The following is a 26,605-nucleotide window of genomic DNA, read 5'->3' as shown; positions in this document are numbered from 1 at the left end:
CTGGCTGGAACCAGCTCCCAGGACGGGGTGGAGGATGTGTCCAGCAGAGCAGGCGCTCACGGAACGGGGTAACTCAATGGGAACTGGCGCTTGGGGAGCTCAGAGCTCGGCCTTGAGCAGGCACAGGAAGATGAACCCACAGCAGAGACAGAGGGATTGAAGCTTGCTCCTGTGCCTGTTCCTGCTGGCCTCAGCTACTGGAGACAGGGGGAACAGGTCTGTCGGGGCAGCCTTCTGCAGCAAGCGCTGCTGCCGCTGACTAATGCCAGGGTGGAGAGACTCCCATGCAACAGCTCACTTCCTCTAGGTCCTACCACAAACAACGGCTGCTGCCAATGCTGCTGCTCGCCCTGCACAGGGACCCCAGGAGCTGGAGCATGCGGGACGGCAGCTCGGTCCCATGCAGGAGCCAGACAGCAGCATCCCACCACAGAGACTTCTCGCCTCTGCTCCAGCGGGGTGTGGGCATGGGGATCCAGGCTCTACCCACACCAAACCAAACGCACGCTCCCAGGAGGTGGGTTCCCCCTGCCCGCCGGGGCCTTGCTGCCATCAGAGAAGGGCTGGCTGGGTAATCCCAGCCCCTCCACCAGGCCCCTGCCCTGGCTGGGAGAATCTCAGGCCAGGGGTGATGCCAGAGACAGATCGTTTTGCTGCTTCCTTTATTCAGGCAGAGCTCACAGGGAAGGGGCAGGCAGGGAACCAGGCTTACGACCAGGTTTCAGACTGGAAGCGCTGGGACCGTTCCAGGGCTGTTAAATGCTCCTCTGCTTCAGAGGGCGACAGGCCACCTTCCAGCTGCAACACCATCTGCAAGGCTTCAGCCACCGCCGCTGGCATCTGCTTGGCATTCCTGGAAGAGAGAGTAGGTGGCATGACAAGAGGGCGAGCAGGAAAACTGGGCACACATCTGCAGCCCCAGTGTTCTGGCAAGGCAGCCCATCAGCGGGGCAGCAGTCCCTGTGGCCGAACCCACCGCCCCCCCGACGCTGCTGCTGCAGCAGGGCAGTGGGAACCAGCCTCACCCTGCAACACAGGCTGCCTGGCACTGAATAAATGACAGGCTTTGAGAGGCAGCTCCTACCACTCCCTAGAGAGTGGCGCCGTTATCCACACAGGGCTTTTTAGCGCCGGCATTTGCCGGCAAAGATGTGGCCATGGCACCCAGTCCCCAGCGAAGGAGCATCACAGCTCGGTAGCCTTAACTCCGGCCCCCATATTGCTCCATTTCCCATCAGCCTCATTAGAGGGACATGGGGAATATGTACGAGTCATAATTTATCGGCAGGAGGGCAGGAAACTGTCCTTTCATCTCAGGGGAAACATTTGATGGCAAACATGTCTGACCCTGAGCTGGGTAAGACGACTGCTGTGAAGGAGCAGCCACTTCCGTCCATTCGCTGCCTCCTTTCAAGAAAGCTGAAATGATTGTTTTGATGGCGACATTTGTAACCGAAACCAGTTCAAACCTCAAAATAAGAGAAATGGCGAAGAAAGCATGAGCTCCTGTGTAGAAAATACCCGGATAGGATTCAACACTTCCAAGTGCAATTATTTGTTGTGGGAAATAGGAAATTCAGACTTTTTCCTGGAGAGAGTTTCATTTGATGAACTGACTGTGCAACAAAAAACATCTAATAAAAATTTTCCCAGGCTGCTCCAATTGGCACAAGCATCTGGCAACGTCCTTGCTGTTTCCCAAGAACAAGGCAGAATTCTGACTTGCGTTTGAAGCTGATTAACATCCTAAAATACCCAGAAAGGAGGTCTTCTTTTTTTGGAAGAGTCGTATTGTTTCTGAGTCAGGCACTGATATTCAAGCACAAGATAATGTAGCTGGGCTTGTGATGGAAAACATGTCAAATATCTATTTTTTGCAGAAAGAGAGACATTTTCAATCTTTTTGCCCCTGGGCGAGATAAGCTGGGCACAATCAGGGAGAAGATACAGCCCTGGGTCCCCAGCCCCTGCCCCGGCCAGCAAGGGCCCAGGCAGGCAGACACACCGTGCCACATGGCCCAGGGCCACTGCTCAGGGACACACAGCCCAGGATCCACTTTCCCTGTCTTTCTCCTAGTGTGGCTGAAACTGTGAATATTCTTTTTAGGGGAAAAAAGGGCCATTTTCAGGCTAGCCCACCTGCACCTTCCCCTTGGGCACTCACTGGCAGTTCAGAGTCTGCGGGTGAGGGAGAGGCACTATGATCCCAGGCGTCTTTACATGTGGTGTGAGCTGTTCAGGAGGGGTGGGAAAGTGCCTGCTGCAAACAGGACAGTCGCCACTTGTACAAGGAGGACGATGCTCTCAGATCCCACCTGCCTGATGGAGGCTGAGGGCCACCCTGTGCCAGGGACGAGGATCCCAGCAAGATGGGTCTCAGGGCAACCTTGATGTCCAAAACACCGTCCTCACAGGCACTGCAAAATCTTGCAATAGGGAGAGCTGTGCAAGCCTTGCTCTTTCCAAGACACTGATCCTTTTTTTGACAGCCCCCAGGGTGTCTCCATCAGCGGCAGAAAACAGCAAAGAGGATGGAAGAAGGAGAGGACAGAGCTACCAAGACACCATGCCCAGCGGTCACCCAAGAGCTGCCCAATGGTCTCAGCATTTGGGCTGTGGACGGAGGTACAACCCCAAGTTCCAAGTGCAGCTCAATAGAGGAAACCAAACCTGAACCCCACATCCGTGGGTGGGAATGACCAGTTTGGGGAAGGGTCCCAGGGAGCCCTGTGATGCAGCGAGGCACACCAGACCAGGCAGAAGCACCGGTGCAGCAGCAAGCAAGGGGTGGTGGGTGGCCTGGCCTCCGCTTCCTGGGCAGTAAACAAAAATCTCCTTCTCCCAGGAATGCAGCAAGGCAAGCCTCGCCCTGCGAGGCACCAGGGAAGTTCCTGCTCTCGTGGGGAACAGGCAGGAAGGAGCCTCCTGCAATTGCTGCTTGTGTCGACAGCAAGGCATAGGTTTGCACAGTACTTTCCAGGTCACTGGGTGCGCGACAAACACCATCGCCAGCCTCTCACCGGCTCAAGGAGCACAAAGCATTTCACAACCCTCGCCCCGGGCAGCGGGTGAGCAGCCTCCTCCCTGCCATACAGGCAGTGACAAGGGCAGGCAGGTTACGGGTTTTGCCCAGGTAAACAGCCACAGAGCCAGGAACGGAGCTGCAGATGCTCTGCCTCCAAAGGCCAGACCTCACTTTTTGGCCAACAGTTCAATTTCCAACCAGCTCCAGGTAATCACCTGGCGAACAACTGTGCTGTCAAAGGAGGTAGCCGCGGTGCAACGTGGCTTGTCCCTGCCCCGGGAAGGCAGTTTTGGGTTCAAAGAGCCAGCCAGGATGCGCCAAGGGTCCCAAAAGCTGTTGCTCATGAACACCAGCACTGGTGGAATGCTGGTATCTTATGCATTAAAAGCCTCCTGCCCACCTGAGTGGCCACAGGAACCGCACAAGCCTTTTTCTCTGGTTTCACTGAGCCCCACTGGAGGAGAGGGGTGTGAAGAGAGGCCGGGGCTCTCCCATGTATGCATTTGCTGTGGGTCAGAGGCCAGGCAGCCCGCTGGCAGGTGATGCCGGTCATGGGCGCTGGCAGTTGGGGAGACAGGCACACGGGGTCGGCTGGAGCAGCTTTGCCATGGTGCCAGCTCTGCCCCTTCCTAACTGAAGCACAGGGTAGATGAGAACTGGCCCTCCCAGCCCAGGGCTTGCAGAGCAGGACATACGGAGAGGAGGAACAAGCCAGTCCCTCTGCCGTGGTCAGAGACCTGGCGGGCTGCAGGGTGTGCTCGCTCTGGAGGCTGAGCCAAGGGAAAGCCTCCAGGGAAGTGGAGAAGCAGTGACGTGCAGCCCCGCTCCCCCAGTCCCTGCGGGGAGACCTCTCACTCACCCAGCCAGGTAGATGTGAGCATTCCTGCTGCTCAGCAGCTCCCACACCAGCCTTTGGTTCTCCCGGATGCGGTGCTGAACGTAAACCTTCTCCTCCTGTGGGGAAACACTGTGCTGAGCACAGCAGCCCTGGCAGCAGCCCCATCCCAGTACGCCTGCCCAGCCCTGGGGTGGTTCTCAGGGGCTGTTTTCAAGAGCGTGGGGCAGCGCATCGCCCCAGAGTGGGGGGACTGGGAGAAGCTGCTGGATCAACTCTCACACAGGGAAGGGGATTCCCACACCTCATGTCAGTGCACCGGGATAGGTCAGTGGGAGGTGGGTGCAGCAGCAGGAGCTTCAGTGGGGAACGCGCCCCAGGTAGCCCACTCAAATCCTTTGGCTGCCCCCTGCCTGCTCCAGCTCTGGTGAACAGCCAGGGCCATCAGCTGGGGAGTCCCTGCAAGGGCTCCTCTCCCGCCCTCTTCTCTCCCAGCCCTCTCCTCTCCCAGCGTGGGCAGAGGAGGCTCTGTGGCCGTCCCGTGCCAAGGTTGCTGCAGGGCAGAGACCCTTCCTTGCAGCCCTGGCTGCCGGTCCCAGCCGTGTCACCTGCTGGAGACCTGAACCAGCTCAGAAGGGCAGAAAGCTCGGAGGGATGGCCTCAGTCCCACTCCTTGCCCTCCACTGTGCTTTGGGACTGGATACGACTTGCTTTTGGCACAGCACAGCCCAACCGAGGAGAGTTCCCAAAGGGTTAATCCACAACACTTCACACATCCAAGCAACTGCCTACGGCCCTGGCTTCTGCCCAAGAGGAACACCATTGCCAACGTGCCTGAATTCACTGCTGGCCCAGACGGCTCCTCCGTGACAAAGGTGACACTGTGATGGAGGCCAGGCCCTCTACCGCGTGTACCACCACGCCGGGCTCCGTGCAGCGCTGAGCCGCAGGCACAGCCCCCCCTCCTCATCCTCCTCCCTCCCGTCCAGCCCCAAAGGCAACAAGGCTCTCGCTGCATCTCAGGCTCCCTGCGCGCTGCAGTTTGGAGGTGTGCGTGGGAACAACCCCAAGCTGCAACCAGCCCCAGCTGTCACAAGAGCTGGTCACGGCACAGTCAGCAGGTCCCACGCAGCTCCGCTGGCTGCATTGCACTGGAGAGTCAGGTCACCCCCGGGCACTGCTCCAACCTGGCTCCAGTGATGCAGGAGGTAAGCAAGCCCATCGCAAGCACCAACACAGCCAGCCAGTAGCTCAGCTTCAGCATCATTAACATTAATCAGCTAAGTGCTGACAGAGGCTCTGCCGAGGAGGCTGGGGCTCCAAGCGGGTCATTTAAGGACCTGCAGCTACCTGGAAACCAGAGCACCCCAGTGACAAACTTGGGTCGCAACATCTCAGCTAAACCCCAGGGCATCCTGCTGAGAATTAGCGACAGCGGCATTAGGCTGGGATCAGTCTGCACCGCAGGGCAGACGTGATGTGACAGAAGGTCACTGCAAAAGGGACCTTACGGAGAGGAGAGGGAAATCCTGCTCAGCTATGGAGCACCCTAGCCCCTGCCAGGCTCTTTGAAAGCAAAGTTTTTGATGAGTTCATGTGGTATCTCCTAGACCCACAGATAAGACGGCCCAATGTGGCACATCCCACCCGGCTATGCTCTTGCTTGCCTCCCTGTTGCGGCACTGCAAGGCCTCAGTGGCAGAAGACCCTCATGACAAACTGCTTCGCCCCACAGAGCAGGCGGAGAAGGGAGGCCAGGAGGCACACCCCAATATGAGTCCAGAGTCTGCAAGGGCAGGAGGTGGCTCTGGGGCTGCTCTCCAGACTTGGGGAGCCGCAAATTCCCCCTTCACTGTGTGAGCCACCAGAAAAAAGGCAGACTGGTCATCCAACAAACCTCTGCAGTGCTCCTCCTGTTCATCAGAGACTTGGAAAGCCTTCACAGAGGCATTCAACTCATGCCTTACAAGTGACTGGATAAAAGATGCTGGCTTCATGTCAATGCATGCACACAGCCAGGAGAAAAGGACTGGTTCAGCTGAGCTACCTAGAAATACCCATTCTCACTGGCCCTTTTTATCAGATCTCTCTGTTTCAAAGGCAGGCTGAGCTTTCAGTGCCACCAAGGGACAGGGCAAGGCCGTGAAACATAGTCCCAGCTCACGGAGCCTCTCCAGCAACATAAAAAGCCCTGCAGCCCAGAGAGGGGCTGAGAGCTGCCCACCAAAGACACTCACTGCCTTGGAAATACGGGAGCAAAGTGAGGGGATGAGTTGTGGGGTGCTCATACCTCCGGGGAGCTTTCTCCTGCACGGCTGAGGCTCAGGGAGAGCTCGCACGGAGGTACCACAAGCTGGGGCAGGAGGCCAAGCTCCTTGGCTTCAGCCAGCAATCAGAGGGACATGGTGGGGAGGGGGGCACTCAACCAAGAAAGGTTGTTGCCTGGTGACCCCCCTGAGAAGCGTGGGAGCCTTTTATCACTCACGTGGTCCAGCCAAACAAAGCTGGCTAACGCCTTATCTGCTCTGGTGCTCTCCAGCCCTGTCCCAGCAATCTTTCTAGCTCAACTCAGCCAGACATGTCCTGGCTGGGCATCGGTACTGCAGTGCTGGTGGGGATCCCGCCCAGCACTGAGGTAGTGTGGGGAGCAAGGGGACCACTGTGACACCCCACCACGCCCTGCGCAGGCCATGCCAACAGGTACAGGGGCCAGAAACACTGGCAGAGTCCCATCAATGCTGCCTGAGATGCTTCTCTATGCACCCTCCTCCTCTGGAAACTAACCTGGTCCCTGGAGAAGGCCGTGAAGAGTGTGAGGAACCCCTTCGTCACCAGCTCTTCCCACTCCGCCTGGCAGTAGAAGTCCTTGGATTTCTGGCGGCAGCCAAAGAACAAGCAGTTCCCTGAAGAGAGCAGACCACAAGGGCTATGCTGGGTGGACCGAACACCCTGCGAGTGCTGGGGACTGTTGGTGCCCACGAGACCTGTGGCAGAGCCCCAAGGCTCCCACCTCTCTGCTGCGCCTGGCTGATGGTCCTGGCCTGGAGGAGCCAGAAGCCATGTGAGCATGAAGCCAAGAGACCTGTGGCAACCAAAGGCCCCTGTATGCTGGAAAAGCAGGAGATGGGCGGCAGGCAGGGCAAGAAGAGCCCCCCAGGGCTGCCAGTTCCCCTCCACCAGCCTCAGCTTCCTGCTGAGACCCAGAGCTGAGCTGGGGGAATGATGGGACAAGGGCAGAGGCACGACTCCCTGCGCAGCAGAAGATGAGCTCAGTAACCCATCTGCACTCGGAGAGCCAAGAAAGAGCCTCTGCACAGCCCTACCCTGACCCAAGGAGCAGCCGTACAGCGCAGCCTGTGAATAACCACACAGGGTGCACACACCAGGCTCCAGCCCTCACCTGCCCCAGAGCCCAGCTTGCTCCCACTCAAACGCAGCAAAGCCTGGGCCTGTCTGAACCCTGAGGAGCCCCCAGTCCCTTCTTCCTGTATGCTGAACACAGACCTGTCTGCAGCAAGGGGCATCCCGAGTCCCTCCCAGGACCATCCCTCACCTCCATGTCCTTGTGCCACCCGCTCCTGTATCGCTGCTCGGAAAGGTGCCACCCCTGTGCCAGGGCCGATCATGATCACGGGGGTGTCAGGGTCGGCTGGGAACTTCATTCCTCCTTTCTTCACCCACAGAGGCACCCGGACATCACCTGCAAAACAAACAGACCGACTAGCATAACCCCACCACCACTGCACCTGTGACACCCTGTGGAGGGTGAGCTGGGCATCCAGCTCTTCCAGGATGGTCCGAAGATACAGACAGCACCTGGCTTACCACCACCCTGGCACCAAGGCAGCCCTGGAGCCACGAGCACCCTGTGCGTGTGTAGGAAAAGTGCTTCAGCTGTCTCAGCACTGTCTCTGCAAGCACCTGAGTGAACCCCAGAGCAAGGCAAGAGCCCCACAGCACACGGGCTGCAGGACAGTTTCCTCCTCACACAGCTGGTGCCAGGGAAGACAGCAGTGGAGGCAAGCAGAGATCTCAACCTGGCTGTCGAGTAAGGGGGGGCCAAACTTGCCTCCTCTGGGAGCCAGAGGAGGGGTGAAGATCCCCATCTAGGTACTCAGGGAAGATCCAATCTCACCCTGGAGCCATACAGAGCAATTCTCTACCATCCTGCAGCAGGGAGACCCCATGTACTTGTCACATTTGCTTGGGGACCCATCTGGAGGGGTTTTGTGGTTAGAGCGGATGAGCAGCACACACAGGTTTCACAGGACAGGGTGGATATGCTCAAAGGAACGACCATCCTTCCCAGAGCTGGTGCTCTGGGTCTGGAGGTGTCCGGCAGTCAGAGCACTAGCAGCACCAGGACGCCAAGAGCAGCCCACATGCTGGCATGCTGGCACTGGGAGCAGGAGGGTCAAGCAGCTGGGAGAAAACCAGGAGCTCAGGGTGCTAAGGGCAAGCTGGAGGAGCACGCCATGCTCTGAAGAGGATGGGAGCAGCGAGGAAGGATGGCTACTGTGAGTTCAGCCCATCTTGCCAAGCCAGTACGCTCCAGCTCCCCGTGGTGGTGATGCTCCATCGAGGGTCTAGGCAGTTCCAGCACATGGCCAGCACGCACACAGCTCCAGTCCTGTGGGATCAGCACTGCGTACTGTGGCAAGCACAGTGTCCTCACCGAATCCAAGCAATGGTACCTTGCTCTGGGTTGAGAGAAGCCAACCAGGTAGAGCAGAGACCACGGCGGGGTTTGCTGAGTCGTGTCTTGTACCGCACTACTGCCATGAGGATCTGGATCCGGTCAGGGTGAGCCTGTGTCCAGACAGGAGCCATGAGAAATGAGAAGAAAGCCAGTATGGCTCTGCAGGTAGAGCCCAGTGCCTCCTCAGGGAATGAGCCTGTGCCCAGCTCCTGCCAGGGCACCTGCAACACTCGTCCTAGCCGAAAACGGCCACTCAGACACAGAATGCAGCACATCCTTGCCCAAAACCTTTCCACTGGGAAAGGGGGTCTTCCCAGAGCAGCACTGCTGCAGGAACACTCTGCACAGCTGGCAATGGTGACAGAGACTGTCCAACCCAAGAGGCCCTCACGGAGGGCAAATGCCACCCCTGCTTGGGCTGACATCTGCCAAGCCACCCAGGCCAGGTCCCACTGCCACCTCCTGGCAGCAGCAGGAAGCAGCACTCCCCCTTCCACGGCCACACCACCCAGGGACACTCCCAGCCTCCTAATGATCCCAGTGACAAGGACACCAGATCTCTACAGTGCACCGGGCCAGCGCCGGCACTTGCAGGGCTGCAGGAGGGCAAGCGCCCTGACATGGAGGCTGGCACAGCCCTGGGGTTTACATCCAGCATGTTGGGCTGACGCAGGCTCACAGTGGAGCAGAGTTCAGGGGGGATGTGGGTGCTCAGAGGGTCTGGGAACACAGCCTGAATGTCCACAGTGTGCATGGCACCAACTGTCAGCCCTGCCAGACCCTCAGCTCAGAGCCTGCCACGAGGCCAAAAAAGGGCTGAGCTCTTACCAGCATGGAGGAGGCGATGGAGAAGGCACGGGGTCTGATGCGAGGGATGAGGTCCAGCAGGTATTCAGGTGGAATGGCACACGTGGTGTGAGGGAAATCCCAGAGGGCCTGTGAAGCCAAGGCAGGGTGAGACCTGGTACACCCCAGAAGGCAGCCTGCCTGCTTCCTGGGGTGTCAGAGGCTGTGCCACACTGCTGTGCCACACTGCCCTCAACCGAAGGCACCACCCGCCCTGTCCCACTGCCCTCCCCTCACCCCCAGGGTGTGGCACAGGGCCCACTGCAGAGCCCAGATTCGGAGCAAGGACACTTCTGAAAGTGGGTGAAGTAGATTAAATTCCCCAGCCAGGAAATTATGGCTGATCATCTGCCTGGGTGCTTTATGCCATGGCGCAGCCCTCAGGGAGTGGGTTTGCCATGCTCCCCCAGCCCTACCTCGAGGGTGGTCCTGCGGGGCCTGTTGCAGTAGCTGTACAGCTCTTCCTGGCCCTGTGCAGAGCTGAACTCCTGCAGCTTCTCCCGCTCCAGCTCGTTTGTAGAGAAGTAGGACAAGAGCTCGAAGAAGGAGCGCCGCGGCACGCAGGAGATGTCCAGGTAGTGGGTGACCAGGTGCCGGATAGTGCAGGGCTGTGGCAAGAGGGCTGGGAGGGATGTGCCTGCAAGGCAAGGCAGCGGGGAAAGCTCAGTGCCACACCGGGATGGGACACCCGAGCATTGCCTGCCTGCTGCCCCCACAGCTCTGGCACTCCCCAGGATGGGGCAGCAGTGTGAGCAACCCGCCTGGGGTCTTGGGTTGGGGAGGATGTACAATCCTTCACACTCTGGGCTGGGGGCTGCAGGGACAGAAGGCATGGGTGCAGCCTGGACACTGCTGGGTCCCCCCCCACGAGTCCCACTGGCCCTAAGGTGGGATCCACACGCACAGAGCACTGGGAGGGAAGGAGAGCCTCCGTGCTGTGAGACAGGCAGAGGTCCTGTACCCATCAGCTACTCCCAACTCCCTGTTTCCTGTGCCTAGAGCAAAGGAAAAGCAGAGCTCCAGGCTGGGCCAGAGCTCAGGGGGCTGCCCCACCGCAGCAGGGAGGGAATGGAGCAGCAGGCAGGACCTACTGGGCTCCGTGGGCTTCAGCAGAAAGCGTCTGTCTGGATCCAGGCGCAGAAGCTGGCAGAACTGCTGCACATCATCGGGGCAGTTCTGGGGCTGGATCATCACCACATCTCCCGCGCTGAACCTGTGGATGCAGCGGGACCTGCCGAGGGCAGCCACGGGGCAGGCCCGCCAGCACAGCACCACCATCCTGCCCAGCACCCGCACCAGGGGAGAGGCCACAACTCGGCCGAATTTCCAGCATCACTAACGTTGTGCTCTCTAACCTGAGAAGGCAAAGGGAGCTGGTCCACGGGCAGGACCCACACTGCCACATACCCGACTTTGTCATGGAGGAGGACAGTGCAGCAGGGACCACGTCTACAAGGCTGCAGCCTCAGATATTACAGAAGAAGGGGAGTTGAAGAGGACGGCAGGCTATGGGACACCCAATCCCGCACAGCAAAGCTTGGGGGAGTCAGGAAAATGCTCACGTCATCCCTGAGCCCGTGACATCAAACTCAATGAGCCGGACATCCTGGAAATGGCATTCTGCCGTGACCCGCTGATTGGACACCATCCGGGCAGCGAAGGGGTGCAGCTCGGAGGGAATGGCCCTGGATGCTGTCGGCTGGAGCAGGCCACCATCGGGGTGCAGGGAGTCCTCAGCCAGGTAGTGCAGGGTGTATTTTGGGGGCAGGCTGTGTGGAGGAGAGCAATGCAGTGCAGTTACCTCTATGTCACAGTTCCCCTGCCGCTGTAGCGCTAGAGGCTGGAGGCAGGGAGAGGCCTGAAGTCTCCCACTATATCCGCCACCCATTGTCCCGGTCCCCTGGAGCTGGCCTGTGGTAAGGGAGCGCAGACTGCCAGGAGAAGGAGATGCCAAAGGCTCCAGAGCAGGCAGAGGCAGGCTGGGCACCCACACTCGGCAGGTCTGCCAAGGGCAGAGGCACATCAGGACAGCAAGATGGGCAGAACCCTGCTGGGGCAGCTGACACACACACCCGGGGGACAAGAGGACACCCCATCCAGAGACAGATGGGCGGCCAAAGTCCAAGGGATACCTGGGACACCACAAGCTGTGTGGGGAGGCTTCCTGGTAAAAGCAGAGCATATCTCTCACCCTGGAGAACAGCCAGCTCCAGCAGTCCCTTCCTACCCTCCGCACTCACCGTGTATCTGGACCGATGATCTCAAGGCCAGGAGGGAGAGGATACAAGGCGAGGATCTTGTCCCATAAGGCCAGGAGCCATGGATCGACCACCGCATCTGGCCTGCGAGTGGGAAATTCGGGCTGCAGCAGTGCAGCATCATCCCTTCGGACTCAAGCGCTGCTACTCCTGCCCCTGGACAATGCTGGGCCCCCTCTGGGAAACCACCTCTGCTCCCCTTTTGCTGCACAGTTGCTCCATGCTGTTCCCTTCCAGCTTCAGGTCTGGAAACATGTCTCAGCCACTCTAAGCACTCACTCGCTCTCTGGGGCCCAACCACAGAGCCCAACCACTAACGTCTGAACAGAACCACCCACCCCCCAAGCACAAGCAGTGGCAGTCACCCACCCCCCCCAAGCCACACTCAGCTCTGCCCCGTGCGAGGAGAACAGCAGCACAGCTCAGGCTGCTGTAATGCCTGCAGGTATGCGGCTGTGTGACACAGCCATCCCCTGGCCTGAACAGGGCTGGAGCAGAGTCGGAAGACGTTGACACATGCTCAGGATGTGGGACACCCCAGAGAATCAAGTTATCCAGCTCCTGGGACAGGAGAGTTATAAGCAGAGCACATTCACTGAGAGCACCAGGAGGCTGCTGGCCATGTCTGGGGCACAGGAGCAGAGCCGTGGTGGGAGCAGCACACCACTGTCCCCGAGGCTGGGGTAAAGCATACTCAGCCCTGCCGTCAGCTTGAGGACAAAACTGTAGTGCACTCCAGGGCTCCCCCACCCCCCTCCACTGGGCTCTTACCCCAAGTCATGCTGATCATCTCCCAGTGCCACCGGCAGCAGAGGGTTGCCCCCAAGCTGTAGCACCCGTTTGTGCAGCTTCTTCGCAACAAAATTAAACCTGAGCAGAGAATAACCGCAGCTGCAGAGGGCAGGGCTCCTGCAGCAGGACAGCAGGCACCAGCTGCATGAGCCAGCACATGCTGCCAGGGCTACGCCGGAGCAGCACAGAGGCAGGTCCGGCCAGAGCCAGCACGCACGACCTGGCCCCGCACCCTGCCCAGCCCATGCCTTGGAGAAGCAGCTGGCTGCCACTTGCTTGAGCCACACAGGCTGTGCCCAGCTTCCCTGAAGGGTCTCGGGGAGCTCCAGCTTCCCTTTGGGGCAGCTTGGGCACATTTTCTTCCCTTTAGCCCCTCACTGCCCCATGGAGCTCAGGCACACTCCCATCCCTCCCACTACAGCTGGGTCAGGCACATGGAAACAACCTTTGGGGGAAGAACGGGGACGAATGGGGCTGGCTGCCACCTAAAACTCTACGTTTCATGTCTCCTGTTGGCTTGGTCCACTGAAATTGCTGTGGCACAGGCTTTCCTGCAATTCACAGAACTGTATGTCTGTAATAACCGACTGGGAAACAATGTGCAAGACACTGCAGCAAAGCATCTGCTTGAGGAAGCTGGGAGGAAAGAAATGGGCAGAAGCCCAATTCCTGGGGGTCAGGAGGGACACGGGCTGGTAGGGCAAGGATTTTTAAGGCCAGTGGGAATTCTGTTTCATCTGAGCTGGTGCTCTCCAGTCAGGCTTAGTCTTGTCTTGCCTCCTTCATCACGCAGCCACTCTGCTCTTGCTTGCAGCCAGAGCTGCAAGGAGTGGCTGTTGCAGGCAGGCAGGCAGGGAGGGAGGGAGCCATAGAGCTGCTTACTTGGGATAGGAGGAGTCACCAAGGCCCAGCACAGCGTAGTCCAGCTGGCAGAGGGAACTGGGTGGCAGGTTCTTCCGGAACAGAAACCGCCAGAACATCTACAAAGGACACAGCCGGGGAGTCACGCTGCTGCCATGGAAGCCTGCCTGCCCCCAGCTTCACCCACCTACGGGGTCCCTCCTGCCCTCTGCGGAGTGCTGACAGAGCGGGAAGCATGGCTTTCTGCAGAGGCAACCCCTGAAAGTAGCCACCACTGCTACCTGCCAGGAAGATGATGCTCTGAGCCCTCCACAAACCCACATCTTGCGATGGCAGGGCCCCTCTCAGCCATTACGCTGCTGATACCTCACCAGCTCCCTGCCCGTGTCCCATCAGTACCACGAGATGCGAGTGGTGCTGCTCCAAGGCTCCCCCCTCCAAAAATAGCCACTGCTCAAGCTGCTTCAAGAGAGCAATCCAGTCACTGGACCAGGAATATAAAAGCAACATGGACAGGAGCACGTCCTACCTTCATGTTGTCAGGTGGGTCACCCTGGCCGGTGGTTGCACACACAAATACCACCAGCAGCTCACTGATGAGGTTGGCCTATGCACACAAACATGGAAAGGCACATTCAGGTCAGCAGCCTACAAACCCGTGTCCCGGCTGTCCCAACAAGGCTGCTAACATCGCATCGAGTTTGCAGACAGACCACACTCGGAATAAAACCCACAGCCCCATATGGCACGACCTCCTCTGCAGGCACTGCAGCAGCATCTGCTGCCCACACACTGCCTGCAGCACCGGCTCCTTGGTGCTCCTCGCCTTGCAGGGTACAGCTGAGCATCTGTCATCTAACGCAAACTCCATCCCAAGAGTCATCGCCTAGTTTTCACATGTTTTCAGCTGAGTTAAGCACAAGCTGCCCTCAGGAAGGGCACAGAGCCAAGGTCTGGTGAAATACAGCAGGTCACAGCAAGGGTGGAGGATGCCCAAGTGCCAGAAATGGGGTTGGTGGAGATGGAGCAAGACCAGAAGTGCCCGGAGCACCCTGCTGCGTCACCACTCACCACATCATAGCTGTCCAGCGCCTCCACTCTGCACTGGAAATGCCGTCGCTTGGCTTCTCTACCAATTCTCTCGGCTGTGTCTTGAGCTGTCCCAGTTTGGCTGCCAAAAAGAACAAGGAGTTTCCGTTCCGCCATCTGCAAGAGGCAAAACCAGAGAAATCACCAGGAGGGGAGGGGAGGGGAGAGGACGCACAGCCAGACCGTCTCTGGGCTGGGTGTCACACTGACACCCACCCAGGCTTCAAAGGAGTGCCAGTGGCTGTGGGCTCAAGTGACATCCGTGGGGTCCACACTGCAAACAGCAGGGCCAGGGGAATCGTTCGGGGACAGCAGTGCCACTCAAGGCTACCGGACTCTCTTTCCACTCTCAGGTAGTGCTGAAAGAGTGACACCCCCTTCGCTGCAGCATCCCCGTTCGCAGCGACGCTTGTCCCCGCTGCCAAGGCGAAGGGACGGGGCTGGCTTGGGAGTCTAAACCCCAGGGACAGCGATCCATTTGGGCTCATTTTAACTGCCCTCATCACCGCGGGGTTCAGCGCACCCCTGAGATTGGCCGTCCCACCTTTCCGGTTTAAATATACCCCCTCTGCGAACCGAGGGGGCCGGGGAAAAAGCCGAGGAGCTCAATGATGGAGAAAACAGTAACACATTGCTCTCAAACTACGAGCAGCAAAGGCCCTGTGTACTACCAACAACCGCAGCCCCGCGGGGAACCCAAGCTAGACAGACCGAGCTGCTTCCAGAATCACGTAAAAAAAAAAAAAAACCAAAAAAACAAAAACCCAAAAAACCCAAACTCAAAAATAAATCCTAAGGAGGGAACTTTACTGTAGCACCAGGAAATGTCTCCCCTGGCCCTGAGGAAAGGGTTTGGGGGGGGCGGGGGGGGGAGTTCCTCAGTGGGACACGCGTGTCAGACGGGGCCGGGGGCCGGAGCCGCGGCCCCCCGGCCCCGGCCCCGCCGCAGAACCCACCGTGCCCTCACCATCCCCACCCCGCCACTTCCTCTTACCTCACCACTTCGCGACGCCTTCCTTTTAACGTCATCAATCTACGCCGCCGAAAGCGGGAGGCGGGAGGGGCGGGGGGGTGTCGTGTCTCTCTCTCTTTCTCTTGTGTGTCTGTGTATCTGTGTGTCTGTGTCTGTGTGTCTCCCCCCACACACACACCCCTCACCCCGTCCCCGGGCAGCTCCCATGTCCCCGCGGCGGTCGGGACGATGCTGTTCTCCCTGAGGGAGCTGGTGCAGTGGTTGGGCTTCGCCACCTTCGAGATCTTCCTGCACGGCCTGGCCCTGCTGGCCTTCTCGGTGCTTCTCGTCCTGAAGGTGGATGGTGAGGCCTCGGCCATCTCCTGGTGGGTCGTCTTCGTGCCCTTCTTCGCCGCCGACGGTCTCAGTACTTATTTCACCACCATCGTCTCGGTACGGCTCTTCCAGGATGGTGAGAAGCGTTTGGCCGTGCTGAGGCTCTTCTGGATCCTCACCATCCTCAGCCTGAAGTTTGTCTTCGAGATGTTGCTGTGCCAGAAGCTGGTGGAGCACACCCGGGAGCTCTGGTACGGGCTCATCATGTCGCCCGTCTTCATCCTCCTCCAGCTGCTCATGATCCGAGCCTGCCGGGTGAACTGACGGCAAGGGAGTGGGCTCCGCATCGCTGCTCTCGCCCCGACCGGGGATGTGCCTGGCTCGTGGGGGAGCCTCGAACTCGTAGCGACGGTCATCGGGCTTTTCCCCATCTTTGTTTCTGTACAGAGTGGTAGGTGGCAGGTTACGCAGGCCCAGTGCAATGAGAGGAAGGGCCTGTAATTAAGCACGCTGCTGTGTTGCATAGCATCATATTTCTTCGAAAGACGCTTTTGTGCCGCATCCTTATTTGAGATCACTCAGCTCTTGGTGTTAGTCTTAAAGTAGCCTGCCCTGCAAGCACTGTTTGATATGCTGGTTATTTTGTTGTAAAATAAAAATGCATGGAAGGATTAGTTTTATTTATAAAATTATTTTTCCCTGGAAAGCATTTGTACTTAAAACTGCTGCCTGGAGAACGGGAACTACCTGGAGGGTGGTTGGTTGCAGCAGGTCCCCTCGTACAGCCCAGACCGTGGCCAGCCAGAAGCGCCGCAGCTGCCATCTCGCCCGCTCTGCCCCATCTGAGGCCACACTTGTAACGATGCGCTGGCTTTGCAGCAAAGCTCATTTATTTCCATCTGCCCTCTCACTTCCCTGAGCACTTTGTGCCCTCAGTACGCTGGCAGGGTTTTATGGGGCCGTGCTCTGAGCTGGAGAGAACCGATGTGTGTATTTTTGAACAGAAATGTGTTTTTTTTCATTTGTACTTCAGATCCATTCCCTAAATATTGAGATGGGGTGTTGGGAGGGTGAGGCCCAGGGACAGGATGCCTGAGGAGTTCAGTATTCCTGGGGGAAGTGCGGATCAGCATTACCCGCCAGTGTCACGGGGAACTCCCAGCGCCAAAGACACCTCAGCACCACTTGTGCTCAGCTCCCACTGCGAGGGCGTTGAGAACTTCTCTGTGAGATGTTGAGTGGTGCTTTGGATCCCAGGCCATGAGGACTGGTCTTCTTCTGACACTGAGTTTTACAGACCTTTGTGCTCTATTGATGATGTTGACTCTGGCAAAACATCTCCTGGTCACCGGGGCTTCCCCTCCAACCTCAGCTGCTCCCTGGCCCATCTGTCTTTGCCACATCTGCTCAGCTCGTCCTGGTACCACCCTCTCTTCTCTTCTGCTCTCAAGATCTGTTTCATGCAGACAGGATCTCGGATCCCGTATAACCAGCTCTCCAGTTCAGAGCCACTTGAGAGAGGCCTGAGGAGCACCAGGAACATGACCATGGGGCTCATCTCCCCTGGGAGATGCTCTGAGGACAATGAAACCAGTGGCTGCTCCTTTTCTCCCTAGAAAGTGGATGGGCACTGTGAGGAAGTTTCCTGCAGGTGACGATGGTTGTCCCTTCACGCTGCTGCTGGCTCGTCCTGGCTGTCATGAACAGCAGTGGGAGAACCCGCAGCCTCGTCCAGCAAGATCCATAAGCTGATGCAGATTTGGCCAAGACTGGGCCATACTGGGGCTTAGCCCGCGAAGTGCGGTTGTGACCTGCTCCCCACCAGACTCCGCTCAGGTGGCACCTGGCTTCAGCCCTAGCTTGACGTCCCCAGTGACTCTAGCTGGCCCGTCCTGAGCTGGCACCGAGGTCCAGGACGGGAGCACCCATTTTGCTCAGTCCTTGCACGCCCTTAGGTGGTACTGGGCCCCGAGCACCGGGACCTGCCTCACAGGAGCTCCTCTGCTCCTGCTTCACCTTGTGATGTGGTTTTCCAGGGCTCTGTGTCACCAAGGTGCAGCCGTAATGTTCCCCAGATGCTCCTCTGGTCTGTCTGCACGGAGCCAGCCGTTTGCTCACGCGGGCCAAGCTGCGGCAAACCAAGGACACGTCACCTGGGTGGAGAGCAGCCGTCTGCTCCTTGTCCACCACCTCATGCCAGTGTGAGTTCAGCACCACTCTCGGTGTGCCCGTGCCGTGGTTGTGCCCACAACGCACCCAGTCACTCCGAGTGCACGGGCCGCGGATGTTGCATCACCTGCAGCCGCAGATACTGCGTCACCAGCAGCCACAGAGTCACTGCTGTGGGTCTGGGAGCGTGAGAGCAGGGGGGCAAGGCTTGGGAGTGCGGGGGTCTGCCTGTGTCTGCTGACAGGCCTGAAGAACTGGAGCGCAGAGGGTGGGGGACACGGTTGGTGAGGAAGAGCAGCAAAGCCTCTGAGTCAGGAGGGGACACTCACTGAGCTGCCCTGGGGATCCATTGGTGTCTTTGGACTCTCCTGTGGCTCCCCAACCACCCTGCTAATTAAACCAAACAAGGGGCAAACAAACAAACAAAAATAGATCAAACAAATGATCACATCCTTCAGCCTCGCTGCCACGCTTTGCAGAGGAACAGGGCCGTTTCCTGCTGCTGAGCCCCAGCGGGGCTTGCCTGGGACCATCAGCACCAACCTAGCAAACAGCCGTGTCACTGGGGCGTGGTGCTCGACACGGGGACGATGCCACATCCACCTGTGTGCTGCCAAGCTCACCTGCAAGCAGCTTTTCCAGCATTTTGCAGTTGCCTTGGGGAAGAGCCAGCAGCCGGCATTTCCCAGCTCTGCTCCTCCAAGGTAAGGCAACCTCCTGGGTGCGTTTGGGGACACAGGGGTGGCATGCTGCTGAACGGTGGCACTCAGCGTGTGCCCTGACCAGGGTGCAGGTGTTCCCTGCATGGTTGGGGGTGGTGGGGATCGCCTGGCAGCCAGGACCAGCCGTATCCCTTCCTGGGACTCGCTCCTGGTGCAAAGGAGTCACCCGCTGTGCCCAGGGCCACCAAGTCCTGCAACAAAACTTCCTGGGGCATTTCCCCTCGCACTCCAGCGGTGTGCAGTTCCAGCACCCCAGCCTGTGGGCGGGGCAATGTGGCCACGCAAAACTTCTGGGAGCATCCCCCTCGGTGAAATCCCGCTGGACCCTCCTCCAGCTGAAACAGCTTGAGGGCACAGCCCCTGACATCCATCTCCTCCCAGTGCGAGCCGTGGGGTCCCTGGTGCTCCCTGGCATGGGGAGGGAGGCTCCTCCAGTCTTGGGCCAACAGACTGTTGCACACTGGAACATGGTCTGGCAAAGATAAAAATCTCACTTCTGGGTTTATTTTTGAGGCTGTGGTGAGTGAGTTGGATATCGCTGCCAGCCGGGTCTTTCCCAAACCCAATTGCAGCTCCTGGGCTAAAAGCTCACGTTATGGGAATGCCCTGGCTCACTCCCAGCCCAGAGGTTTGGCCTGGTGGACACGCTGGGGGAGCAGCACAGCTTGATGGTGCCCCAGCCCCGCACCCCTCCGAAGCCCCAGGGCCAGCAGGTAAGGAGCCTCTGCACTGCCTGGCCTGGGTGCCGAATCTCCCTGATGGAGGGAGGGCACCAGCCCTGGCTGTCACTCCACTCCATGTGTCCCAGCTCCTGCTGGGAGAGGAGCAGTTCCTGGAGAGACACCTGAATTTGGGGATGGCTACGCTGGAGGGAGATGAGGCTGGTGCTGTCCTGTCCATATGGCACATCCAGAGCTGAGTCCAGCCTGGGACAGCTTGGCTGGGCTTAATGCATGAGGAGGACAAGGGTCCAGCATGACCTGAGCTACCACCAGGGCATGAGGGCTCCTGAAGGAGACAGCTGGGAATGGATGGTCCCAGGGACCTCCATCTCCACGTGCACCTTGACACGGGCAGCACCTGGGGACCATGTGACCTGCTCAGTGCGGTGGTAGCTTTAGCATCCAGATGCGGCAAATGGCTCCTGGTGAGGAGCTGGGAGCTGCTTTGCTGGAAGGACCCTGGGGTTGTGGTTCAGGCAGTGTCCTGCCTTGCCCAGGGCTCGTGGGAGCAGAAGCCACTGCCTGAGGGCAAGGCTGTAAGAAGAGCAGCCACACATCCCCGGCGATGGCTGAGAGGAGGATGATGGTGTGGGACAACAAGAAAAGGATGTGGCTGGGGGTGCTGTTTGTCCAGCACAGACAAGCTGGTGCTGGGAGGTGTGGAGCACCTGGACTGGGTGGCACAGTTGGTGCCACAGCTTGGCGGCTGAGCCCTGGGACCTGGAGGTGGGCTATGTCTCTGGAGCAGTCATCATGCAGAGGTAGCTGGAACTGCCCCAACGGTAAAGCCAAGTCTTGCAAGCCCAAACTGGGAGCAGCTGCTGACCACCTGCAAGTCCACCTGTATGGAAGGGTCAGGGGAGCAGGGAACGAAGACGGGCAGTTGGGCAGCCTGTTCCTGCCTTGAATTCTCACAATGGGACAGAAAACCTGCTAAACTGAGTAAGATGCTTCCATATACCTCTTGCGGCAAGTGCCAGCCACAGTCCTGTTTCAGCCGTGGCTTTTGCTGTTATCATGATTGGCAGCTGTCACTCATTTCAGAAGAGGCTTTGCAAGATGCGGGTTGAAGTCTAGGTCCCTTCCTGCCACATGCTCCTGCTGTGTGCCAGGGACTTGAGCCACCAAACACCTCCCCAGCTACCAGGGAGAAATGGCCTAATTCTAGTTGGGCTTTAGCACAACCATTGTAAATATCTGCACGTCATCTACTCTAAGCCTTGTGAGGGGGCTGGATGCGGAGAAAGGCAGATTTGTCCGTGGTTGCCCCAAAACTCTGCTCAGAGCCTGGGTTTGTACTTTGGGAACCCTCTGCTCACAAAGGTGGTCACCCTGTGGTACCCACCCAGCAGTGCTGGGGACACAAGGCATGACATGCTGCTGTCTCCCAGGGCTCCTGGCTGACAGAGGAAGATGTTAGTGCTGAGCAGGGACTGAAAATGCTGGGTATTTCTCCTGGCCGGGCTCCAGCGATGGTGCCAAGCCCGTGCAGCACGTCCGTGGGTTGTGCTGGGCACCCGGGACTCCTTGCAGCTCACACCTGGGGCTCTCTCAGCACCTACATCCCCTTCACCAGCCCGTGCCTTCAGCTGCAACCCCGCATCTTTGCTGCTGAAGGTACACAGGGACGGTGGCCAAGACATGCATGGAAGGAAACCTGCAGTGATGGAGCATCTTTCAGAGGGCTGCAGAGTCAAGAGTGAGACACCAAGATCAGAAAGGGTCATTCAGGTTTACCATTTGTGCAAGATGTAGAGACAACACATAGGTGTCAGGATTGGGAATTACACGACATCCTGAATAGCGGCTGACTTCAGCAGCCCCAGGATAAGTCTCGCATTAGCTGCATGGGCTTTTACAGCCTTCCTCAGGGTGGAGCTGAGACACAGTGACTGTTGCGAAGCTGCTGGCTGCCGGGAGGTCTCCAGCCACACCAGGGGCCAAGGCTGCCCCTGCCGTGGGTTTTTCTTCTGTCTTTGATAACTTCCACATGCTGTAAGGATTCACAGCCAAAGCACTAGCTCCACCGCCAGCTCTCACCCAAGCATGTCTTTTAGGAAATGGCCTGATTCATGCAAGTGAAAGTTAGATTTTTATCGCTAATTTGTCTGAAACACGTTTCAAATCACTGCTGCCCAAGAGCCTCCTCTGTGCTGGCTCTAACATGTGAATCACTCCAAAGACTTACAAAGTACTTTGTGGTGCAAGAAAATGTGGCAGAAGCAACATTTGCAGCAGAGCAGGTCCTCTGTTGACTTCCTCCACCAGTATGTGGGATTCATGTGGTGAGTGCCAACACCAAATCATGGTCTGGGATGTGGTAACAGTGTGGTATGCTTATCTCACTCACAAACTAATTCCCTTGAGCAAGATAAGAGGCTTGCCTGCCTGTACCAGGTCATTCCTGCCAGGGAAATGAAAGAAGCCTGGCAGCCCTGCCAGGAACAGCCGCTTAGCCCTGCCTGTGGGCAGAGGAGCTGTGGGTCACCGCTGCCTCTGCATGTGCTCCCCTCGGAGCTGTGGACCTGCCTGCAGTCCAGCTTCCCAGCTCTTCCTGAATCCTCATAATTTAGCTTTGGGTTTGGTGGGTTTTGGGTTTGTTTTTTTTTTTTCCCAATAAGCTCCTGTGTTATAGACATGTCTTACTTGTGTGTAGGCAATGGCAACCTGCAGCCCTCTTAGCTCAGCTTCTAACTGGGAACACTGGGACAAGCAGTCAAAGCAGTCAAAAAGTTATTGGAGAGCACCTAGAAAATGAAGAGATAAGTAGTGTTTCATCTAGATTTGTCAAGAAACCACGCTACCCCAATCTGTCACCCTTCTCTTACGGGTGACAGCCACTTTGGAGACAAGAGAGGGCGAGCACAAGGTATGGTGCTTAGGAAGGGTCACAGAGCGGTCTGGCCAGCTGCTGGGTAGGTGGGATACAGGGGTGGTAGGTGGCTTTGGGGTGTCCCTGGCTAATGGCCAATGTGTGCAAAAGCACATGTCCCCTTAGGAGCACATGAGTCTCTGTCCTGACATGGGCATCCTGAGCTGCTGCAGCCCCCATTTTCAGAGTTGGTGTTCCCAGGATTTCATCTATAACTTTTATGGAATAATTTAGAGAGTTGGCAAAGCTGTGGTTGAAAGCACAGGTCCGTTTTGAGTCACCACTCAGAAAGACGTGATGAGAAGTGTGGAGCAAGTGCTGAAAGCCCAGAGGGGAGCAGCCGGGGTGGTGAGGGCACAAAGAGGAGGAAAGGCTGAAGGAAGGCAGGCTGTAGCAATGGTGACCTCCCTGGAGCAGCTTCTCAGAAACTTTGCTGAGACTGAGGAGAGAGAGGTGTGGCAAAGTGCCACTGCTCAGTGAGATGAGATGGCCTTGCAGGGGGCAGGGGGATCTGGGGTGTCTGGCTGTCCACAGCTCACCCACCACTGTGGCAGGGGGAGCTGGCTCCGTAATGGCCCCAGCTGCCCTTGTCCAAACCAGTTTGGCAGCTCAAGGGAGACCTCCCACAGCCAAGTGGTTTCCTGGTCTCCTGCAAATATCCTCCAGCATTTGCTGAGGGACACCTCCATCACATCACCCTTTCACCTTCTGCCTCGTTTCCTTATGGCCCTATTGATTGCATGGGAGGCAATCAAGCATCTCCAGAGCTGCTCGCCTCAGTCTCCCTCCTGCGCTGTCCCCATTCACTGTGACACTAGTGAAAGGGAAAATCCTGCCCTAAGGGTGCTTCATCCTTGTTTTCCTGTGCTCCCTGATCTCAGGAATTAAAAATCTTCAGGATGCCCCAGGGCTGGAGGAGAGCCCCTGCCTGGGGCTCTTGTTAGCCAGATCCCAGACACCCCGACCTCGCCTTCTCCTTGGTGCTCTCACCCCCAGGCAACACAGCTGGTGAGCGAGCAGCTAACAGCCTCAACCTCCTGGAGCACCCCTCCACCATGTCCCTCCATCCCAGCGTACACGAAGCCCATCACTGCAGTGTCAGGCAGCACATCCCCCTCCCAGCAGGGAGCTGGTGCCCATTCCCCAGGAATTGCCACTGTCAATATCGAAATACTGATATTTTTATGGATGTCATTAATCTTGTGGATCTCACGAGGATGCAGGTGTTGCGCTGAGCCCCATCTGAGCACCGTGGGAGATGGAGCTGCCCCAGGACCAGCACCCGCTATGTTGTAGCTGTGCACAGGGAGGGGGAACAGACCGGGGTGTCCATGGCTGGCACAGGGACTGGGTCCAGGCATGTGTCCCTGACCCAGAGCACCCACAGCTGAGAGGTGGCACCAAGACAGTCACAGCCAGGGCAGCTGGGGCATGTTTAATAGTGATACACACTGGGAAAGACAGTAGGGAGGAGGAAAGGTCTGGTGTGCTATTTGCCAGCCAGGAACAGCAGGCGTGAGCGTCCCGAAGGCAGCTTTAAATGGACCCAATTCCACCAGTGTTGCTGGAATCGGACCAGAAGGGAGGACTGGAACTGGTCCCTGCTGGGACAAGTCACAGCAAGACCCTGAGTGCGTCTGGAGGGTGAATGGGAGGCAGGAGCAGCTCAGCTGGAGACATGGGACCTGCACAGAGCCACTGCCTGCACCTCCAGCCAGAGCTGGGGTGACCTCGTGGTGCAGAAATTAAATGGCAGGGAAATGAGAGACTCTCTTTTGACCCTCAGTCCCCTTTTCTTTCGGAAGGCAGAGGGAAAATGTTAGCAGTGGAGGTGATCTCATTTCACAAACACCAGTCATCCCGGTGACTGCCAGTAATGGCTGGGCTCGAAACCCACAGAGTGTCCGCACCAGCCTGGCAACTTCCTTCTGGGTCTCAAAGAGTCATTTCAAGGGCCACAGACAAATGTATGTCACACGCAGATCAAATAGGCATGTGTGTACTCTAGCTATACTTCTCCGTAGCAGATTTGTCCACCTGCAGTCAGAAGAATGAGACCTTTAGGTCACTTTTTCAGTTATGAGCAAATAGCAGTTTTAGCTCTCAGCAGAGCACATCCCTGAAGGCAAACAGGGCTGGGGTTCGTCAGCACCAAGGACCCGAGGGGAGCCATGTGAGAGCAGGTGCTCCTGTGGGCCAGGCACCCCATGGCCCTTCCATGTTCTGCGATGCTCCACGTTCGGGTACCACATCACCCTGAGACCTGGATCGTGTTTTAACAGACAGACAGCCCTTTGGGTGGGATTATCTGAAGAAAATTGAGGGCAGGACTGTATGTGGCACAGAGATGGGGTCTTATCACCTTGCCAGAGCCCAGCCGGGGCAGCATCGCCTGGCAGAGGTGCAGGCTGCTGCACCTGGGGCAGGCGTGGGCATGAGTGGAAACAGCCTTTTCCCTCCCAGAGTGCAAAGGTGGAAGGAGAAGGGGCCTGTGCTCAGCCCCTTCAGCGGGAAGAGGTAAGAGCTAAGGTCATTATTTAATTAGCTTTTCAAGGGGCCTTTGTGGGAGCCCACAAAGAGAGCAGGCGCCGGTGCTATAGGGGTTGTGCGTGATGCCGTGTGCTGGGGACGTGACGCAGGTTTGGGAAGACGTTCTCCAGCGAGCCTTTCACTGGGTCCCGTTGGGGCTCACGCACTCTGCCTCCCCCGCAGCTTGCCATGCCTCCTCCCAGCACTATATTTCTGTGGCCCTAAAGTTTTTGCAGGGAGGATTTTGTCAACAAAATTATCAAGCCATTACCTGTGACTTGGCTCAGAAATGTCTAGTGCAAACTGAAGTACTAACTTTTATCGTATTTTTTAGTGGAACTGTTTATAGATAATATTACCTCTCCCAGCAAAGCCTCTGTCCTGGCTATCACCCCTGTATCCACCTTCATCCACCAGCCCAGCCCATGGGGGTCTGTAGGACAGCAGACCTCAGGAAAGAGGGTGCTGGGAGAACGGGGTTCCTGGTCCCCCTCGGCCGGGGCAGCTCGGAGCCCTGCAGCTCCCGCTGGGTTTCAGGGAGGAGGAGAGTTACAGCACATGGAAAAGCTCCCCTGAAACCAGAGTCTCCTTGGGCCATCCGTGTGCCACATGCCTTCCACCTGGGCACAGCCCCATCCCACAGCTCTGCCCCAAGTCCTGCCAGGTCCTTGAGCTGTTTGCTCAAGGAAAGTGCTGGTGAAACTGGTTCTCCTGCTTTTGCACATTCACATTTTCTCCCAAGAGGAAGGTGGACGCTCAGGACCCCGGGAGGTGGATGAAGGGCTCCGGCAGATGGGGGATGTCCCCACTCATGGCTGCAAGGTACATGGCTGCTGTGCAGGGGACAGACACATCTGCCCACGTTAAAAGGAACCCATGCACCACGAACACTGCTTTCACAGTGAGCAAAGCACTGCTGGGTGCAGCTGCCCGTTGTCCTGGTTTCAGTTGAGATAATTTTCTTCACAATAGCTGGTACGGGGCTGTGGTTTGGATTTGTGCTGAAAGCAGTGTTGACAATATAGATATGTTTTTGTTATTGTTTGAGCAGCGCTTACACAGAGCCAAGGCCTTTTCCGCTTCTCGCACTGCCCTGCCAGTGAGTGGGCTGGGGGTGCACAAGGGGTTGGGAGGGGACATAGACAGGACAGGTGACCCAAACTCACCAAAGGGATATTCCATATCACATGACGTCACGCTCAGCATATAAGGGGCTGGGGGAAGTGGAAGGAAGAGCGAGGGGACATTCAGAGTGATAGTGTTTGTCTTCCCAAGTAACCATTATGCATGACAGAGCCCTGCTTTCCTGGGGACGGCTGAACACCTGCCTGCCATAGGAAGTGGTGAAGGAATTCCTTGCTTTGCTTTGCTTGTGCGCGCGGCTTTTGCTTTACCTATTAAACTGTCTTTATCTCAAACCACGAATTTTCTCACTTTCACTCTTCCAATTCTCTCCCCCATCCCGATGGGGGGATTGAGCGAGTGGCTGCATGGTGCTCAGCTGCCGACTGGGGTAAAACCACGACACCCGCACTCAGCTTAGTGGCATCCACAGAGCAATCTCACCAGCTTGGCCCCGACCTCCAACCCTCCGGGGCTGAGGCCATCTCAGGAGCAGGACCAACTCTGGCCCTGCTATCCTTGCTAGGACAGAGTCCGTGGAAGGTGGGCAGCTGAGGGTCCTGCAGCTCCAGAGCACTGGGGCTGCTCCCAGGCCCCCTTGGAGTGAACACAGCTCCTCGAGGGACTGGATCCCTGAGGTGGGGGCACGGACCATGGGTGGGACCACGGGACCATGTGTCCCTGTGATGGCATACATCCCCACCCGCCTGAGTGTGTTGTCCCACTCGCCGTGTTCATGAGGGGTCCGTTGCTCTCAGAAGCTGCGGTGGTGGACC

The 26,605-nt window shown here is 57.7% G+C and overlaps 2 protein-coding genes across 13 annotated transcripts; one reads left to right on the top strand and one right to left on the bottom strand.

The window, feature by feature from the left end:
* Positions 1-647: 647 nt before the first annotated feature.
* NDOR1 (NADPH dependent diflavin oxidoreductase 1) lies at positions 648-15,409 on the bottom strand. 12 transcript variants are annotated; one of them, XM_054848380.1, is made up of 15 exons: positions 15,400-15,409; positions 14,388-14,522; positions 13,846-13,923; positions 13,338-13,435; positions 12,435-12,533; positions 11,646-11,747; positions 10,968-11,174; positions 10,497-10,618; positions 9,822-10,042; positions 9,388-9,495; positions 8,555-8,669; positions 7,414-7,560; positions 6,645-6,763; positions 3,885-3,979; positions 648-853 (listed from the first exon to the last, which is right to left on the bottom strand). In XM_054848380.1, exons 2-15 carry the CDS (start codon positions 14,520-14,522, stop codon positions 709-711), a joined length of 1,791 nt encoding a protein of 596 aa, XP_054704355.1. In that variant the 5' UTR covers positions 15,400-15,409; the 3' UTR covers positions 648-708. The 12 variants fall into 12 exon arrangements, with proteins under 12 accessions (XP_054704355.1, XP_054704361.1, XP_054704351.1 ...); XM_054848386.1 differs by having other exon boundaries at positions 14,388-14,487; XM_054848376.1 differs by lacking the exon at positions 15,400-15,409 and adding an exon at positions 15,373-15,399.
* A 42-nt stretch (positions 15,410-15,451) lies between these two features.
* TMEM203 (transmembrane protein 203) lies at positions 15,452-16,364 on the top strand. The gene has a single exon (XM_054848399.1). The coding sequence runs from the start codon at positions 15,607-15,609 to the stop codon at positions 16,015-16,017; it is 411 nt and encodes a 136-aa protein (XP_054704374.1). The 5' UTR covers positions 15,452-15,606; the 3' UTR covers positions 16,018-16,364.
* The last annotated feature ends 10,241 nt before the right edge of the window (positions 16,365-26,605 follow it).

Source organism: Grus americana, chromosome 20 (assembly GCF_028858705.1).
Source record: "Grus americana isolate bGruAme1 chromosome 20, bGruAme1.mat, whole genome shotgun sequence".
In the NCBI taxonomy this organism is placed as follows: Eukaryota; Metazoa; Chordata; class Aves; order Gruiformes; family Gruidae; genus Grus; species Grus americana.
This window is presented reverse-complemented; position numbering and strand designations above follow the sequence as displayed.